Below are 20,360 nucleotides of genomic sequence, written 5' to 3'. Positions count from 1 at the left end.
AGTAACAATGACAGTTGACTAAATATATTTTTTATACAGAGTCAAGAAATTGATAAGAAAAGTAAGTGCATTATGTTGTAATTATTCCCTTGCAGTGGACTTTAAAAAATTGATTATATCGTGTTCTTTGACCTTAAATTTTGGAGTTTTGAATCAGGAGAAGAAGGGGGAAAGAGAAAGAGTTAGGGAAGAAGGAGGAAGAGGAAGAAAAGAAATAAAAAATATTATATGGAAGAAGTGAACTCATAGCTTCAGAGAAAGATGAATACTGTATGATCTCATACGACAAATCTCAAAAAACCAAACTCATTGCATGGAGATTCGATTTATGGTCAAAAGGTACAATTTAGTTATATCTATTCATAATTGGTTAAAAGATAATTAAATTAGCACTGCTGTATGGCATATTTGAAAGCTGCTAAGAGAATAAATCCTGAAAGTTCTCATCACAAGGAAAAATATTTTTTAAAAAATGTTATGAGGTGATAGATGTCAATGGAATTTATATTACTTTCACAATATTCATGTGTGTGTCAAGTCATTACAATGTTGTGTGTCAAGATGCTTATACAGTGCTGTGTATCAATCAGATCTCAACAAAACTGGGAGGAAAACTGCCAATTCACTGACAAAAAGACATGGTTTACTGTTTTCCTTCCTGAAAAACTTTTTTGAAACTTCTTTCTCCCTTCTCTTTACAAAGGATTTTAACTACATTTAGTGAACACAAAAGTATCTTGCTCAACTGCTTATATACTCTTCAAAAGAAATTATATGATTTGAAATCCTAAAAGTGTTTTTTAATCTAATTTTTTAACTTAAGAAGTGATATCAATGGAAAATTAAACAAAATTTCAGTGAAGTCAAATATTTGACATACCAAGTAATAACAAAATAGAATTAGCATTGATTCATCTATCCATACATATCTTCAACATTTATTTGATGTTTATGTGTAAGGTAAATGCTTATTTGTATTTAATGCTGATGTGTAAGGTAAATGCTTCCCCACTGGTCTCTCTGCATCTCCCCTTACCATGTACAGGCTATTTTCCACCCAGACACCAGGGTAATCTTGATTTAAAATTGAGTTAGCCCGGCTGATGTGGTTAGTGGTTGAGCTTCAAATTATGAACCAGGAGGTCATAGTTCGATTCCCAGTCAGGGCACATGCCTGGGCTGTAGGCTCCATCCCCAGTGTGGGGTGTGCAGGAGGCAGCCAACAAATGATTCTCTCTCATCATTGATATTTCCATCTCTCTCTCCCTCTCCCTTCCTCTCTGAAATAAATAAAAATATATTTTTAAAATACTCATAAAATGCTGAAGAAGTCTGGCAAAATATTAATAATTATTGAAGCTGAGAGATACATAAAGAAGGGTTCATTTTAATAGACTCTTTTTGTTATGTGGGAAAAATTTCTAACAAAAGTTCTGAAATAAATAAATATTTAATAAACAAAAAAGAACATTCCATAGTTCTTCTAATGCTCACACAATAGTACTCTTACTGCTATATCCTCCTATGATCACTTAAGAATACTATTTTCCTTTTAAAAAAAAAAAAAAAAAGCTTTAGAATCCCTGGATTGAATAATGAGCAACAGTAACCACAAAACCTTGTATTACCTTTACAACCAATTTCATCATCTCCTGTAATACAATCCATCTCACCATCGCACTTATACTGGTTTGGAATACAAACACCCGATTTACAAAGGAAACTTCCATCTTGGCACCCTATGCAAACACAAATAGAAGAGTTTTGGTTTTCTTTTTTTATTCTTAAAACTGAATGAGATGGAATCTTGATTCAAACACATTAATTCTACAAAGACATTTTTAAACAGTTGGGAAAATGTATACTTTTTTTTTTTTACTCAGTAAAAAGTTCTTTTTTAGTCAGAAGGATGAGTCTGGGGGGTTTGAAGGCTGGGTTGATCTCTACCTTTACAGCACAGCTCATCACTTTGGTCTCCACAGTCATTGACACCATCACAGGCCTTGCTCTGAGGAATGAGTTTCTCATTCACACACCGAAAGGAGTCATTTGTTGAAGAAGCTGTAAAGTAAGAATTGTCTCTGTGAAATGTTTTTTTGTGGAGTTGTGGGTGACATGCTACTCACACTTATGGAATAATTAAGATAAAGTCAGGCATCAAATAAAAATTAATATAAAATGCATCAGTAGCATCGATGTAGTATATATTGTTCATAAGAAAAATAAATACCAAAACTGGCTTATGAAGGCCCTGCCATTGTCTCTGAAAACCAGTACTTCCTGTGTCGGTCTGCACTTGCCGAGGTTGGGATAAGGGCTCAGGAACCAGGAGCTCTTGCTGATATTGGCAAACACTAGTCCTCACCCTTTCTTTTCATGCAACTGCATTCACCCCCACCCTCACTGCAAGACTTACTTGGGTAGTGCCATTTACATTTTGATGGTACATTTTTTAGCACCACTAAAGGGTTTGGCCTTTAACACCAAATACATGGCTAAAATATTCCAATGTCAGGATGGAGGAGAAAGAGTGGCCTGGAAATGGAAACACGGATGTGGTCACAAATATTTTAAGGAAATGTGTATTGGCTGACCGTCTCAAAGGAGATCTCAAGCTTTCTTCTGGTGTTTGATTGACGTGAGATTACAGTGTTAGCCTTAAACCAGATGTTCAAGGAAGCAAAGGGGGTTAAGCAACTTTGCTTCCCATATAGAAACTTGGACAGAATTAACATTTGAGTGGCAAAAAGGTACAACAGGGGAAGAACACCAATTTAGGCTCGTTCCAAAACATGATTTTGCCTCTGTGACTGGCAACTGGGTATCCATCATTTGTTTGTTTGTTACAGGCTTGGTTTGAAACAAACAGCCTTGAAGAAAGGGAAAATATCAGGCAAAAACACTACCAACCTGCATTCAGTGTGTAACACACCACACCAGCTAAACCCTGGTTACTTTCAGCTTTTCTCTTAGTAAAAGTACATTCAGTCAAGCTGGACTCAAATCCTCGACAATGCACCTGCAGACATTCAGTGGGACTAGTATGAAGATCTTCAGGAAAATGAAAGCTTCCTTGAATATCATGAGCTCCACTGCAAATAGAATAAATAAAACATTAGGGAAAAGTAATGAATACTTTGCATATAACCTTATTGTAGAGGAAAGGGAATAGATTTTTTCTACTTATGAGAAATAATGGGGGGGGGCAATGGTAAGATATGTACACATATAATACCTTAATTAAAAAAAAAAAAGAAAAAGAAATAGCTTGGACAAGATGCTTAAAAGCATCAGTATCTTCACCTGTAAAAGAGAATATAGCTATCTCACCAAGTTTTGTAAAGGTTAACTATAAAAACCCTTTTAATCTGACTAGCCAGATTTCTAAACATGACAAGCACTCAGCAAAAACTGGTTTCCTGGCCTGTTTCTTGTTAAGGGGGATTGCTTCTTCTGCCTCACCCTTGAATGGTGCCGTTCTTGACCTCTCTCCATCTTCCAATTCCTCTTCACTCCAGGAAAGGGAATGGATTAATTTGATCAGGGGATTTTGGAAATATAAACCAGGCAAGGTGAACCCAGCTTTTTCATCTACGGGGCAGGAGGGATGGGCCTTTTTTTTTTTTTTTTTTTTTTTTTTTTTTTTTAATATATTTTATTGATTTTTTACAGAGAGAAAGGGAGAGAGATAGAGAGCTAGAAACGTCAATGAGAGAGAAAAACATAGACCAGCTGCCTCTTTCATATCCCTACCGGGGATGTGCCCCGGCGGGGATGTGCCCAGAGCCAATGTACATGCCCTTGACTGGAATTGAACCTGGGACTTTTCAGTCCGCAGACTGACGCTCTACCACTGAGCCAAACCGGCTTCGGCAGGGATGGGCCTTTTTGCCTGCCCCATGCTGGAAGGCTTGCCATGTTGGCCCCATTGTTGCCTATGATTTGGGAGGTTAAGTTGGTTTAACTTTAGCAGGTCCATTTTGCCTTTACACTAAGCTATATCCACAATTAATCTCTAACAGTATTAAGGTGATATTTTGGCATCTATATGCCATTTCTTGGACTTTTCCATTTGTTCAAAATTTGTGTGGGTAGGATGCTATATATTCTAGAGGTGATGAATTATAGTGAACTATTCCTGGACAGTCAACTGCTCTCTACTTCTCTTTAGAAGCAAATGAGAAAAAAAGGATTTTAAAAAAAAGTTGAGCAGCCCAGCTAGTGTGGTTCAGTGGTTGAGCATTGACCTATGAACCAGGAGGTCATAGTTCAATTGCTGCTCAGGGCACATGCTGGGGTTGTCGCCCAGGTTGTGGGCTCCATCTCCAGTGTGGGGTGTGCAGGAGGCAGCCAATCAATGATCCCCTCTCATTAATGATATTTCTATCTCCCTCTTCCTTCCTCTCTGAAATCAACAAAAATATATTTTAAAAAAGATACCTCAGACAAATATAAATAAAACTAAAGCAGTAATAGCAATATAAATATCAGATAAATTAGCATGAAAGGCAAAACAAAGAGGGTATTGTTAATTATTTCAGATCCATAATGAGGTAACAGTAGTCATGAAACTGTGCCAAACAGCATCAAAATATGAGAACAAATGGGTGCTCTTTGGGGTAATCCAAACTATTCATTAGGAAAGGAAAATAACTGCCGAATAATTTGAAAAAGCGTTCAATCTAAAACTATCTGAGAATATTAGATAAGATATAATAACCACCTGCAGTGAGCTCTCAAGGAAGTGAGGGAAATACCCACTGGCTCAAATCAGAGAAGTCTGGCCAGGAGCTTATGCAAAGTATCATAAGGATAAAATACTGAGAGATCAATGACTAGGTTTATGATTAGGTTGAATTACAGGTTGTGGGTCACAAACTGTTCAAAATCATAAATACCCCGTGACTCAATTTAATGATAAGATAATCTCATTGAGGAACAACTAGCAGATACAGTTGAGGAGGAAGAAAACGGAATCCAGATTTATGGAGTGAGATGCAAGAGGTAACAAAAAACAAGAAGTTGGTAAAATGAAGTAAATATGAGTAAGCACTAACTGAACAACAACAATAATAATTGCTTATTATATGATGATAGCAATGAACTTCAAGGACATATTAAAATAAGGTGGAAATAAATATTGGAAACTTGATAGGGTAATGCCATTCTTTGGTTTATTCCCAAAGAAGGTGAAGACTTGTTAAGTTAAGGATTCACGGTGTTAATGTAAAGATAGGCACTAAAGGAATAGAAATGGAATGTATAACTTCCAAATCACATAGAGGAAAAAAGGGGGGAAAATTAAAAAAGCAACAGCACCTTTATTAACCTACTAGATATTAGTAAAGTAAGAAACAAGAGCACAGAAAAGGCAGGATAAATAATATGCCCAAAATAAGATACGAAAAAAAATTAACAATGTAAATAATCACAACAGTGTAAATGGACTACACTCTGCAGATAGTGATTGTCATGTTCCATTAAAAAAAAAATCTAGATATATGCTGTTTGTAAGGGACATACTTAAATATAAAGACACAGAAAACTTACTAGTGGGAAATAAATAATTTGAAGAAGGCAGTTAATATGCCTTCTTATTCTAATGAATAACATATCTATTAAATAGAACCCTGCACATGAAGTATTTAAGAAATATTCGGCACAAAACACGACTAAACAAATATTTAAACAGTTGTCACCAGATAGAGACATTCTTTGACTACAATATAATTAAATAGAAAATCAATAACAAAAAGCTAACTAAAAGCGACTATTCATTAGGAAAGGGAAATAACTGTTAAATTATGTATAGGTCAGAGATGAAATCATATTGAAAATTAGAAAATATTTTGAACTCAACAATAAGTAAAATACAACTTATGGGGGCCAATGGCATGCATATGAAACATTAGTTAGGGCAAAATGTGTACCTTAAATGCCTATCTTAGAAAAAAGAAACATTGAAAGTTGATGAGTTAAATAATTAACTGAAGAAATTAGAAAAATTACAAACAGAAAAGAAGAGAGAGCCAAACATAATAGCAGCAAAAGTTAATGAAGTTGAAAATAAACAAGGGACAATTTTAAAATATAAAAATAAAACACCATTAATCAAATAGACAAATCTATGCGAGGTTGATCAAGAAAAAAAAAATGAAGAATGCATAGTAAATAAATAATATTAAGTATGAAAAGTAGACACAATTTTAGATGAGGTGAGACAGACAGGAATGAATGTTTGCAACTCTCCAAATCGGCAAAGAATTTGTATCCAGATACTTTAACAAACTCCCAGTTGCTCTGTGCCCAGCAGTGTTGTAAGAGCTAGCCAATAATGAGCACATTTAATCCGTCTAACAATGCTGGATTGAGGCAGGCAGTGCATATTCTCAGGTTGCATATGAGGAAGTTGTGTCCGGTAATCAAAGAACAAATAATTGGAACAAGAAAATCAACTCTGAGGAAGTCCCCTGACACAGGCACTCACTGTTGGAATCCAAGGTCTCGGCAGGCCACGTTGGCCTGCGTTATGCCCCAGCTGTCTTTGCATATGAACATTTTCTTTTCTTGGTCTACAAGTTTTACTTCAACAATTCCCTCTGAATCTCCATTGCCATACTTCAAGGAAATGTTAAATTGTCCTAAAATAAAACCAAAAGAATGTGAGATGTTTACGCATTCACTTTTCTCCTCTTGAGTAAACGCCTTTAAAATAACAAAATACATAATTTTCAAATTAACTTAAAACATCACGAAGATTTAACAAGGAATGGTAAGCGATTATTTTATGAGGACTTATTATGTGTCACTGGCTGTGCTACCCAGTTCTAAAGAATATTACAAAATCCTCATATCAATCCTATGAAGATTTGGCTGACTTATCCCCATTTTTACACGCGAGGAACCTAAATTCCTCCATTTTTATACATGAAGTTAAGTTACCCGGTATTTACTCAATTAGTGAAGCCAGGAATCTAAACTTACTGTGTCAGCGATTTTCAACCCGTGTGCTGCAAGAATTTGAAAAACATGCAATATCTATTTAGTCAGGGGCACTGACCTCTTTTCCCTTAGTCCAGTGTTTCCCAAAGTGTGGTACGCGTACCCCCAGGGGTACGGGAAGAGTTTGGTGGGGGTAAGCGTTGCACCAGAGTTTGGTGGGGGTATGCACTGCCCCGTGCTTAGCTGCGCCTAATTCTACGTTCTCATGAGTATGAGGGGTACTCGGCGTTACGAAAATTATAGAAGGGGTACACATATGTCAAAAGTTTAGAAAACACTGCTTAGTCAAACAAAAAGAGGTTTAACAGCCAACACAACAACAGCTGTCTGGTGTGAATGAGTAAAAATTATACCTATTTTTTTTTTTGTCAGATAGGCAAAAATTTTATTTTTCCGTGGGCCGCAGAATTTTGTAATTACTTTATGAGCACCATGAGTTGGAAAAGGTTGAAAATCACTGTACTATATTGAGCTCACTCCAAAGTCCATGCTCTTAAAAGTACACCAAACAAATAATGAAAATATAAGCAAGGTTTGTGTAATTTCATATATTTAAGGTATTTAATGGTTCAAGAGAACAAAAGCCTGAAACTGACAATATAATCTCCACTATTGTTTTACTCATTTCCAACAAGAAGTAGAGATGGACTCAAATAATGAGCTTTTCCCTCCTCCTTTTCCACAGTACTTCAGCATCTTAACTCAGCATTACAAAAATATCTAGGCGACTGCAAACTGGTGTGTATCATACCTTTAAAAAGAACATTTTCTTGCCAAAACCAGTTTGGCTCAGTGGATAGAGTGTCAGCCTGCGGACTGAAGGGTCCCAGGTTTGATTCTGGTCAAGGGCATGTACCTTGGCTTCGGGCACATCTCCAGTAGGGGGTGTGCAAGAGGCAGCTGATTGATGATTCTCTCTCATCGATGCTTCTAACTCTCTATCCCTCTCTCTTCCTCTCTGTAATAAATCAATAAAATATATTAAAAAAAAAGAAAAAAAGAACATTTTCATGTGTGTGGTGTAAAAAGGTGTTCTACTTATATGTATATTTTGCATGTAGCTGTTCAATTTTCCAAACACCATTTATTGAATAGACTATATTTAGTCCAATGTATGTTTTTGCCTCCTTTGTTAAATATTAATTGACTATAAAAATGTAGACTTATTTCTGGGCTTTCTATTCTATTCCATTGATCTATATGTCAGTACCTAGGGCCTTATAGTATAGTTTGATTACTATGGCCTTATAGTATAGTTTGATATCAGGTAGCATTATTCTGCCAACTTATTCTTCTTTATCAAGAATGGTGTTGCTATTTAGGGTCTTTTGTGGGTCCATATAAAATTTTTGAAATATTTGTTTTGGTTCTGTGAAATATACCAGTGGTATCTTGATAGGAATTGTGCTGAATCTGTAGATGGCTTTGGGTAGAATGGACATTTTAATGATGCTAATTCTTCCTATCCATGAACACATTTTACAACAACATGGGTGGACCTAGAGAACATTGTGCTAAGTGAAATAAGCCAGTCAGAAAAAGACAAATGCCATATGATTTCACGCATATGTGGAATTTAATGAACAAACTGAACTACCAAGCAAAATAGAGACAGACTCACAGAGAGCAGGCGGACAGGTGTTACTATTATTCACATCTTGCAGATGTGGACACTGGGGCCCAGAGAGGTCACATAGCTTGTCAATAACCAAGTTGGGGCTTGTAATTAAATCTGATTGACAGCGAGATTTGTAATCTTAATCACTCCACTAACCTACATACCATGTTTCCCCAAAAATAAGACATCCCCTGAAAATAAGACCTAGCGCAATTTTGGGAGAAAAAATTAATATAAGACACTGTCTTATTTTCAGAGAAACAGGGTATTAGCCTCCTAGCCTTGTTACCACATTAGGCACCTGGATGTAGACAAGCTCTCTGATCTGAGGTGTCAGGTGTGCGAGGTTGGTATATGTCCTAGGCCAGCAGTGGCCTGAGCTCCCCTTGGATCAGGGCTGGTGGGATGAATGCTGGAAAAAATTATTGGGGCCAGAGATCCAGAGGGGGGCTCCATCTCAGTACCAATTTTATATAAAGACTTTTTCACCGGGTTTTGAACCAAGTCAATGACCTTTTAGGGAGGGACAATTCTGAAGGGCTGGGCAACAAAGCATTGCAGGATCACTAAGGGGAAAACTGGCCTCAGGACCCAAGAGCTCTGGACCCAAGGGCTGGGCACATTCTTATTTCTTTAGTTATCACTACAATTATTATTGAGACTAGAGAGAATTTTGAATTCTCATCATAACATTTTGTAGGAAAAGTGTTTTCTGATAGAAAGTATGGTAGACAATTTCCTTCTTATATCATAGAATAAACTAGGCTTTTCCTGCTCAGGCTGGAGTTGCTCAGTGATTAGAGTGTCGTGCACCAAAGGGTCTCAGGTTCGATTCAGGGTCAAGGGCACATAGCCTGGGTTGCAGGGATCCTCAGCCCCCCTAGGGTGGAGTAGAGGAGGCAACCGGTCGATGTGTCTCTCTCACATCTGATGTTTCTCTCTCTGTCTTTCTCTTGCACTCTCTAAAAATCAATGGGAAAAAAAAAATCCTTGGGTGAGAATTAACAACAACAACAACAAAAATAGGCTTTTCCTACCTGTAGCTGTACATGCTCCACTGTTTAAAAACTTTGCCTCTGGATAAAGACATTCATAACTCTTTTGCTGGCAGTACGTCTGGAAGGTTTTCCCATTGGTTGAACACACTTTGGTGCCATTCTTTGGGCACTGGTAAGGGAGTTTACAGACGCAGTTCCCGTTGATGCACTTCTGCCATGGATGGCAGAAGACTTTATGGCAAAAGAGATTTGTGTATTTTTCAATTAAGCACTTTCGGTCCACCAGGTCCTCCTGAGGTATGTCGGATGTCAAACTTACCTGTAAAACACAAATTAAACATTAACGTGCAACAAGCCAAAATCTTCAGTTTTGAAGATGAGCAAGTGGAGAAAAGGAGTAAAACAGACTCACTTACCCCGTAACAAGGGGGATGTGGTCTGGCTGTTTTTAGAATTAAGTAAGCCCAGCTTCTACTGCAGCTTGGGCACTTACATGAATGTGAGTTTCCTCATCTATAAAATGGGGGGAGAGGGAGTTCTTCTATTTTACAAGATTATTACAAAGTTTAGAAATATGTATATAATGCTCGACAGGTAGTAGGCATGAAATCAATGGGAGCTATTATTATCCTACAACCAACATAAAATTCTGCCTTTGAAGAAATGAACAAGTCACGTTAAGGAGGAACAAATTTGATGCTAAATATAGTCTTACTAGTGGCCCAGTGCATGGATTCATGCACATTGAAAGGAAATTAATTAGAAGAAATATTTTAATATTGCTATTCGCCCTTTCTCTATAATAGAAGTGTCAACCAAATCAACCAAATTAATGATCAACAATGACAGATCAAAACACATAAACCAGTTTGGCTCAGTGGATAGAGAGTTGGCCTGCAGACTGAAAAGTCTCAGATTCGATTCCGGTCGAGAGCATGTACTTGGTTGCGGGCATGTCCCCAATGGATAGTATGCAGGAAGCAGCTGATTGATGATTCTCTCTTTCATCAATGTTTCTAACTCTCTATCCCTCTTTCTTCCTCTCTGTAAAAAATCAATAAAATATATTAAAAAACAAACAAACAAAAAAAACACCCCACATGCAATTGGCATCAGCAAAAGCTTTATATGTATCATGGGTCAACTTAGCTTTATCTATATATAAAATAAACTTGCTTAATTAGACCTGCTTTCTGGTTTAGCTAAACTTTCCCAGCCCAGTGAAGCACCCCAACTTCTCTTTCAGCAATACAGTAGTAAATATCAACACCAAGGTAATTGTCAGTGACAGAGTTGTAAATATCAACACGAAGCAGATTGTTATTGTAGATCATGCAGGGAGAACAAAGGGTGAAATATTTAACTGTAGCAGTGTTTGACTATATTCTATGCAGTGAGAAAATCTGAAGTCATTTTCAAGTTCCACCATTTTTTTACTTCTTTTCAGTCGAGTCAAGTTTCTAAACTTTCTAAATCTCCATTTTCTGGCTAATGAAAAGAAAATAGGATTCTACTGAGTCTCCTATTTACCTACTCCCAGGACTTCTGTGAGGATCAAATGAGATGAGGCACAGGAAAATGCTTCACAGACATTTGGTTAAAGTGTAAAATGTTTGTACCTGGCTATAAAGCAAGTTATGTTCCTGTGCTGAAGAAACTGCAAAGAGGCTAGTCACTAGGGAGAGGAAGCTGGGCATTGCTATGTGATGTTGTTGCCAGGTGCCCACAGCCACCGTTTCTGGGCATGGCTGGACTGTGGGCTGGATTTTGCACCATGGGGTCTCGGGAGTTTTCGCTGCAATTTGGTGAGGTGTCAGGATGGTGGTGGGGCCTGTGTCCCACGTGGGGGAAGCCACATGTTGCTTTGTAGGCACCAGGTCTGAAGTGCTGTTTCTTTGTAAATGGTCAGTGCGTGTCACAGCAGCTCCTGCATTCCCCTGGTGGTTCATGCATATCATAGTGACCAATTGGATGTCGGAGGGACACTTAGCATATTAGCCTTTTATATAGATAGATGGGAATGAACTGATGAGTAAAATTGATTGTTTCTATTAATAAATGTAAAACTACCTGTTAAACTCCTACTGTGTGCAAATTTTTGTCAGATGAAAATGGCATGGATTCTGTCTTCTAAGTGGAAGAGAGTCTTTCAAGGGGGATTTTAAAAGGCTTCATGGAGGTGGTAGCAGGTGAGCAAGGGGAGGAAGAACAGGTGCTAGCAGAGGGCTGGTGCCAGCAAAGCCCAGGAGGGATGGTGCAGACTGTATTTAGGGAATTGTGAGCAGTCCCAACTGATGGGAATGCAGTTGTGTGTGTGTGTGTGTGTGTGTGTGTGTGTGTGTGTATGTGCACTTCAAATGGGGTGGTCATTAGGGAATTGGGGAGGAAGAGGCAGCAGGAGTGAGAGTGAGAAAAGTTTGGAAAGACACTTGAGCAAGCAAAAGCAATGGGATTGGACAATTTATTGCGTGTAGGGGTGGAGGATGGTCCTAGGTTTTGAGGTTGAGTGATAGTAAGGATTTATAATGACTTTAATAAAAAATAGATATTAAGTTAAATTAAAGCACTATGAATTTTTTTTAAAAAATGAAGGTTCATTTTATTCTTTAAAAAATATGTTCTTACTACTTTTTTTTTTTTTCAGAGAGAGAGGCAAGTAGAGTGAGAGAGAGAATATTGATTAAGTGCCTTCTGCACACCCTCTACTGGTAAGCAACGCAGGCATGTGACCTGACCAAGAATTGAATCAACTGAACAGCACCTGTTGGGGGGGTACTATGAATTTGGTTTGAGACCTGTTGAGTCTCAGATGCCTGAAAGACATGCATCTGGCGATATTATGTAGGAAGAGGAAATGTGTGTCTGAAGCTGAGAAGACAGATTATTAGCTCATGTATCAATTAATTCAATAAATGAGTTAGGGTAATAAATGTTCAGGTCCTACCAGCACACTAACCTGGCTGAGGAATCTCTGTTCCACGTGGGCTCTGTGCCTCTAGGACAGTGTTCCAGGCCCCTAGCTGACCAGGAGACTTGGGAACATTTCCTGGAAGAGCTGATATCTGGGCTGAGTTCTGAGGGTTCTGAGGAGGAGGCTGTTGGCAGAGGGGTGGTGGGTAGGCACTCCAGGCAGGACCGGGAGAAAGAACAGTGCACTTGAGGCTGGAGAGTAGAGTGAGAGGTGGTGGGGAGATAAGAGCAGGTCCTGAAGCAGCCACCGAGGGACTTTAAGCTGGGAAGCAAATTTGCATTTGAGGAAAATCTTTCTGGAAATGGATTAGAGAGGGGAAAAGCCAAGTAGACCTGCAGGAATCCAGAGAAATACGATGAGAGCTGGGAACAGGCCAATTGCGCCAAAAGTCAGTTGTGGAAAGCCAGTGTTCTTTCTATGCCCTGGCCACCCCCTCTAGAGATGGGCGTTCTGTCCTCTAGTCTCCCCAGCCCCCAGCAACTCAGGCTCCCTTTCCTCTCAGTGCCCCCAAGCTGTGGTCACAGCAAGCTGGTGCAGAAACAAAGCAAAACATGTCCAACTGTTATTATGAAGACAGACAAAAACCAGTTGAATAAAGCCATGCAAAATTCTGTAAAAGTCATGCAAGTCATCTTATCCAATGTGCTTTTCAATAAACTTTAATAAATAGCCATAGAAACAAGAAAATTGGACAAATAGGTCATTCAATATACTGCCTTTTGAAACATTCACCTCAAATGAAATCTATCTGTTACACACTTTTCATGGTTCCATGTACCACTTAGTAAAGTTGAAATTTTATGGTTACTTATCTCCTAGAGCAGTGACTGTCACTCTTTTATATATCACCCTTATATTGAAATGGTGGTATTTTAATTGGGTGCAAGAAGAAATCAACTTGACTCCCCTTTATCCCTTTAGAATCTGAAGTTTAGATCTTTCTGAGGTCTCATTTCTCCTTGATGTTTGCATAGAAACTTGGACAAATGTCATAACTTTTCAGTCACCCTTAGATTAGAGCAGTGGTTGGCAAACTCATTAGTTAACAGAGCAAATATCAACAGAACAATTGAAATTTCTTTTGAGAGCCAAATTTTTTAAACTTAGACTATATAGGTAGGTACATTGCTGTTAACTTAATTAGGATACTCCTAAGCTAAAAAATCCAGGGGTCAAAGAGCTGCATGTTGCTTGAGAGCCGCAGTTTGCCTACCACTGGATTAGAGCCAAGACAACAAGTTAAAAGACTTAGTACCAGGAACAATAATACAACAGCAATTACAATGCCCAGCTCTGTGTAACCACTGAAACTCTAACCTTCATTTTAGTTGAAAGCTTCTTCTTTCTCCTCGCTGAGACTCATGTTAGGGGCTGATGGGCCTGATATTCATGGAGGGAATGGTGAAAAAAACACACAAACAAAGACAGAACATGGAGGACAATTTACATTTAAGGAGCTGAAGATGTGGGGAAAGCCAAAGAGATTTTTTTGCTTCCCTTGCTCAGCGTGTCTAATGTTGCAGAGAGCTTCAGAGGATGAAGAGTGAAAAAAGGCTGCTGAATTTGATGAGCAAAGGCCATCGGGATCCGTCAAGGGACTCGTTTTAGTTGAGTGGTAGAGGCAGAAACCAAACCTTGGTGAGTTGAGGCCAGAATGGGAGGCGAAGAAATGGAAGCAGAGTATAGGCTAACCCTTTTCATTGGTCCTGTGCTTAGACTGGGAGACTGAACACAGGCTTTAAAAAACAATTGCTGCATGTTCCAATGAAATGAGAATAAAAGATTTTTTAAAATCTTAATAAATCTTTATTGTTCAGATTATTACAATTGTCCCCCCCCCCCGCCATAGCTCCCCTCCACCTGGTCTCCACCTCACCCTTTGCCCTTACCTCCCCCCCTTGCCCCCCCTCCCCCCCGCTGTCCTCATCCATAGGTTATGATTTTTGTCCAGTCTCTTTCCGTATCCCCCACACAGACACACCCCTTTATCCCTGAGAATTATCAATTTCCTCCCATTCTATGCCCCTGATTCTATTATATTCACCAGTTTATTCTGTTCCTCAGATTTTTAATTCACTTGACTTTTTAGATTCACTTGTTGATAGATATGTATTAGTTGTTCATAATTTTTATCTTTACTTTTTTCTTCTTTTTCCTCTTTTTAAAGAACATTTTTTAGCATTTCATATAATACTGGTTTTGTGGTGATGTACTACTTTAGCTTTTTCTGATCTGTGAAGCTTTTTATCTGCCCTTCAATTCTGTAAGTCTAATTCTTTCACCAGGTGGGGGAAGTTTTCTGTCACTATTTCTTTCAGTATGTTTTCGATATCTTGCTCTCTCATCTTCTGGGATCCCCATAATTCTGATGTTGGTTCGCTTGAAGTTGTCCCAGAGGTTTCTTACATTATCTTCAATTTTCTGGATTCTCTTGCCTTCTAGCTTCTGTGGAGGAGTGTCTTCTGCTTCTTTATGTTCCAAATCTTTGACTTGATTATTGTGGTCTTCCATTCTGTTTTTAGGACTCTGTATAATATTTTTTATTTCAGACAATGTATTCTTTATTTCTTGTTGATCCCTTATCATTTCTTGTTGACTCCTTATTAATTCTAGTTGATTCCTTTTCATTTCCTCATAGGTCTTATCGATCTTTTCTAGGAAATTCTTGAAAAACCTTATAAGCGTAGTTTTGAACTCTATATCCAGTCGCTTTTTGTCCTCCATTTCTTTCGTTTGTGATCTATTTCGTTGTCGCATTTCGCAGTTACAGATGGGACGGGATTTCAGGGTGGAGCCTACAGCCTTGGCTTCCGTCAGCCCCGCCCTATGCGGTTTCTGGGTCTGAGGGTCTTTCAGTACTCGTTGCAAGGGCCTCTGAGAGAAAGGTGCCCTAGATTTTTGCCTGCTACCAAACAGTCTATGCTCTCCCCCAATGAGCCCTGTATTGGGGTTCAGTTCAGTTGTAAGTGGAGTTGGAGATGGCGTTCAGAGCAGACTGGAGCCCCAGTCTCCTTCCGGCCAGGGCAATCCCTCGGCACAGCCGACTGTCCCTTCTCTGCGTGCAATGTGCGCGCCACCAGGACCTCCTTTCGCTGCTCCCCCGGGGTTCCGCCTTACAGCCCAGCTCCCTCTGGATGAGCCTGGGTCCCCAGGGTCTGGCCTAGAACCGGGGTTCAGAGCAGTCAGAACTGGGGCCCAACACAGTTGGAGTTTTATCTCCTTCCCACTAGGGAACGCCAGCCAGGCACTCGGCCTCCCTCCTCTCAGGCTCCATCCTCTCCGCGTGCCGCGTGTCTCCGTACCTTGGGCTTTTCCAGCTCTTCCGCGCTTCCTTCTGGTTTTCTCCTTGCTTCTCATTGTAGAATTTCCAGTCAGTCGACTTTCCTGTAGTTCTGGGTAATGTCCATTTTATATTTTAGTTGTATTTTATTGAAATTGTTGTGTGTGGCTGCGGCTAGGTGTTTACCTGCACAGCCATCTTGGATCTTCTGCCCTTCAATTCTGAATGATAACTTTGCTGAGTAGAGTAATCTTGGTTGTAGGTTCTTGCTATTCATCACTTTGAATATTTCTTGCCACTCCCGTCTGGCCTTCATAGTTTCTGTTGAGAAATCAGCTGATAATTATATGGGTGCTCCCTTCTAGGTAACTAACTGTTTTTCTCTTGCTGCTTATAAGGTTCTCTCTTTGTCTTTTGCTCTTGGCATTTTAATTATGATGTGTCTTGATGTGGTCCTCTTTGGATTCCTTTTGTTTGGGGTTCTGTGTGCTTCCTGGACTTGTAAGTCTATTTCTTTCACCAGGTGGGGGAAGTTTTCTGACATTATTTCTTCAAATAGGTTTTCAGTATCTTGCTCTCTCTCTTCTTCTGGCACCCCCCTAATTCTGATGTTGGTACACTTGAAGTTGTCCCAGAGGCTTCTTACACTATCTTTAATTTTCTGGATTCTCTTTTCTTCTTGCTTCTCTGGAAGAGTGTCCTTTGCCTCTTTGTATTCCAAATCTTTGACTTGATTTTTGTGTTCTTCTAGTCTGCTTTTGGGTCTCTGTATAATATTTTTTATTTCAGTCAGTGTATGTTTAATTTCTAGTTGGTTTAATTTTTTTTTTCCGTATCCTCAAGCATCTTGTTAAATTTATCGACCTTTTCTAGGAAATTCTTGAAAAACCTTATAACTGTGGTTTTGAACTCTATATCCAGTCTTTTGTTTTTATCTATTCTTTTGTTTGAGATCTCCTTTCTTTTCTCACATTTTCGCTGCTTATGCAAAAGCAGCTGTGTGGAGCCTAGGCGGGTTTGTAGAATGTGTGGGGTGGGGCCTCAGGGTGGGGCAGGGCCTCAGGGCGGGGCAGGGGCTCAGGATGTCACTAGGCTGGGGCGTGGCAAACAGTGATGGCTCCCGTCAGCCATCTCTACCTTTCCGAGTTTCCAAGTCCCCGCACTCCAGTGCAGTAAACAATGATTGCTACGTGAACCTCTGCAAAAAAAAAGTCACCCTCACTTTCGGACCCAATGGCTGACAGACCAGCTTCTCCCCGGAGATGTCTGGGTCCCCCGCGTATCCCCAGAAACTGGATTTCAAAGTGATCGGGACCTTGTTTTTCTTCTGGTTGAAAAAAATCCACTCCCCCAGTTGCCCGCCACCAGCCTGATTCGTGTGCCTCCATACCTAGCTTTTCAGCTCTTTGGCGCTTGTGTTCCTTTCTCTTTCAGCCAGCTTTCCTGTGGTTCTGGGTGATAGACGTTTTGTCTTTTAGTTGTAGTTTTGAAATTGTTGTGTGAGGCAGATTAGTTGCTCACCTACACCTCCATCTTGGTCTTTCCTGAGAGCCAAATTTCTTAACCTTAAATTTCTTCTCACACTACTTCTTCAAAATAGGCTCGCCTAGGTCATGGAATTTTGTTGAAGAGCCACACTCAAGAGGCCAAAGAGCCACATGTGGCTTGTGATTCACAGTTTGCTGACCACGGTATTAATTTATATGTTTTATTGAAAAAGTAGGAAGAAAATAATCTTTATAAATATTTAAATATAGACTGGGACTTGTTCCTGCATTCATAACATATTCACTCAATATTTATAGAGAGCCTACTATGTGAAAGGCCCTATCCTGTATTCTGAGGCCACACGTATGAACAGCACCAAGTGAAAGAGCTTACCTAGTATGACATATGGTGACAAATGCTATGTAGGGTGAGAAAGATAGAGATGGTGGAGTGGGGGGTGGGTGGAGGATTGCTATATCGTATAGAGTTGTCAGGGAAGACTTTGGGGAGAAGTTTACCTCAGCAGAAACCTGAAGGTGAGTGAGCAAGCCATGCAGATATCTAGAGATGAAGAGTCATGGTCAGAGGAAACAGCTAGGGGAAAGCTGTGCGGTGGAAGCGTATGTGCAGTGTGGTGCCCTCTTGGTCTGCAGGATCAGTGTGGCTGGAGGAGAGTAAGTGGCTGGAGGGAGAGCAGGAGGATGGGAGGTCAGAGTAGGGAGGGGCAGGCAATTGGCCAAATGGAACTTTGTGGGCTGCTGTAAAGACTTTGGCTTATTCTGTGAATGGAATGCGAAGCCATTGGAGGGTGTGAGCCCTCCCACATTTAGAGGTTGGGCAGATGTGGAAGAGTTAGTAGAGGAGATGAGAAGATGTGGCCAGTGCAGTAACAGACCAATAACTAGAGAAGGGTGGCACAGAGGCAAAGAGAAGGAAGGAGAAAATTTGAAATATTTCGTAGAGGTGTCTAATGCATCTCTAGTAAGATGGTGACCTTGAGGAATGGAATTCTGCTGCAATGGGTTCAAGAAAGATTGGGTTCAAGAGAAATTGAGCAGAGGATATTTTTGAGAGTGTTGTGTAAAATGGGGTGATAATTGAAGGGGGCTATGAGGTTAAGAGTGGGTTTTTAAAAAAATCCTCACCTGATAGGTTTATTAATATTTAGAGAGAGAAAGGAGGAAAGAAAGGGAGGGGAAATACACACACACACACACACACACACACACACACACACACAGAGAAATATTGATGTGAAAGAGAAACATTGATCAGTTGCTTCCTGTACACTCCTTAGTGGGAATTGAATCTCCAACCAACTAAACTACCCAGCCAAGGCAAGAGAGTTTTTGTTTTAAGACAGAAGTTCACATACATGTGCTTGATAAAGGAACATTATAGACTATATGGTCTATTTTTACTTAACATGATCTTTAATGTGATCACAAATGGACAGTGGCTAAGACATTCTTATAGAGAAATGAATGCTGGATTGAAAATAATATCAAAATGCAGCACCAGAGAATAAGAAAATGACAGTCTATACTTCTAACCACAGTAGAAGCTGCTCATCAGCCACCTTATGGGGTTAAAAGAAATGCAAAACTGTTCATCTATAACAGAAAGCCAGCCTGCCCCCTAGTCAGACTATTGGAAATATAGACTTACATCCACTATCATTAATGATGAATCTCTCCCTATGTGCTTAATTGTGTAGGCTGCTCTTTGTGAGGTACCTTTTCCAGCTAATATGCAATATGCCATTAAGATCAAATGAAAAATATCAAAACGAATGAAGTGTATTTAGTGACATTATCCCATTAAAGATTAATGGTGAAAATTATTAAAATATTACTTTTGTGTTCAAACTGTGGTTTGTGTTTATGGTGCATTTATTTGTACAGCAGTGTTTTATTATTTAAAAGTAAATATAGCCAAAACTGGTTTGGCTCAGTGGATAGAGCGTCGGCCTGTGGACTGAAAGGTCCCGGGTTAGATTCCGGTCAAGGGCATATACCTTGGTTTCGGGCACATCCACAGCTGATCGATGATTCTCTCTCATCGATGTTTCCAATTCTTTGTCCCTCTCTCTTCCTCTCTGTAAAAAATCAATAAAGTATATTAAAAAACAAATCTGGCCACTCAGATTAAAAAAAAGTAAATATATTCACATATCCTGGGAGCACATATTAAAAAATGTTAGCAATTACTACTATAGCCTAGTCATCTATAAAACGTGATTTAACTTCTTTAGCAGAGGCTGCTTTTTGTGTATATGGACTTATTTTTTGCGGGGGGGGGGGGGGGGGAGGGGGAGCGGGGGTGGTGGGTTGTTTTTTTTTTGGTATTTGTAATGATGTAACAATTATTTTGAGATAAATTTTATTTTTTTGTTCTAGAAAGGACTACATGAAACCATTTTAGATAGATGGTTGGCCATTGGAAAGCAAATAGGAAAGTCTCCTAGACAACCCCAGCAGGCTTTACCTCTGCTGGCCTCCCCTGCTGGTCTGGTCTCCTCCCCTCACTCTGTTTTTTTTGGCTTTGGTCTTCATCCTATAAACAAAAGAAAAAAATGCTCAACTCTGCCCAAAGCGAGGAAAAGTCCACTACTTTCCCTTCCTACTGCTTTTTTTAAAATCAATCTTTATTGTTCATATTATTACAAAGGTTCCTCATTTCTTCCCCCCTCCACCAGGTTCCCACCCCACCCTCCGCCCCCTCCCCACACCCCATTGTCCTCATCCATAGGTGCACAGTTTATGTTCAGTCTCTTCCTCCCTCCCTTTCCCCCCCTCCCCCCAGAGCAGTCAGTCCACCCCCAGAGCAGTCAGTCCAATCCCCTCCCATATCGCAGACTCTACTATAATGAACAGCTATTATTGTTCATCAGGTTTTTCAATCTCCTTTTTGTTGTTGTTGTTGTTGTTGTTTTTTAATTAATAAACTTTTACACTTCTTTTTTTTTTTTAATCAATCTTTATTGTTCATATTATTACAAAG

General features: G+C 39.5%; 1 protein-coding gene across 6 annotated transcripts in view; it reads right to left on the bottom strand.

Moving 5' to 3' along the window:
- Positions 1–20,360, bottom strand: part of CFI (complement factor I) — a 46,291-nt gene that overhangs the window by 14,963 nt on the left and 10,968 nt on the right. For 4 of the 6 annotated variants that reach the window (XM_084872372.1, XM_084872371.1, XM_084872374.1 and 1 more), the window contains 7 exons: positions 19,845–19,913; positions 19,375–19,455; positions 9,658–9,937; positions 6,488–6,641; positions 2,911–3,092; positions 1,948–2,061; positions 1,629–1,739 (listed from right to left, as the gene is read on the bottom strand). In XM_084872372.1, coding sequence (XP_084728498.1) covers positions 1,629–1,739; positions 1,948–2,061; positions 2,911–3,092; positions 6,488–6,641; positions 9,658–9,937; positions 19,375–19,455; positions 19,845–19,913 — 991 coding nt within the window. The remainder of the gene's footprint in view (positions 1–1,628; positions 1,740–1,947; positions 2,062–2,910; positions 3,093–6,487; positions 6,642–9,657; positions 9,938–19,374; positions 19,456–19,844; positions 19,914–20,360) is intronic. The other 2 variants (XM_084872373.1, XM_084872370.1) reach the window with 1 other exon arrangement.

This window comes from Pipistrellus hanaki (assembly GCF_964339955.1).
Source record: "Pipistrellus hanaki genome assembly, chromosome: 1".
NCBI lineage: Eukaryota > Metazoa > Chordata > Mammalia > Chiroptera > Vespertilionidae > Pipistrellus > Pipistrellus hanaki.
This window is presented reverse-complemented; position numbering and strand designations above follow the sequence as displayed.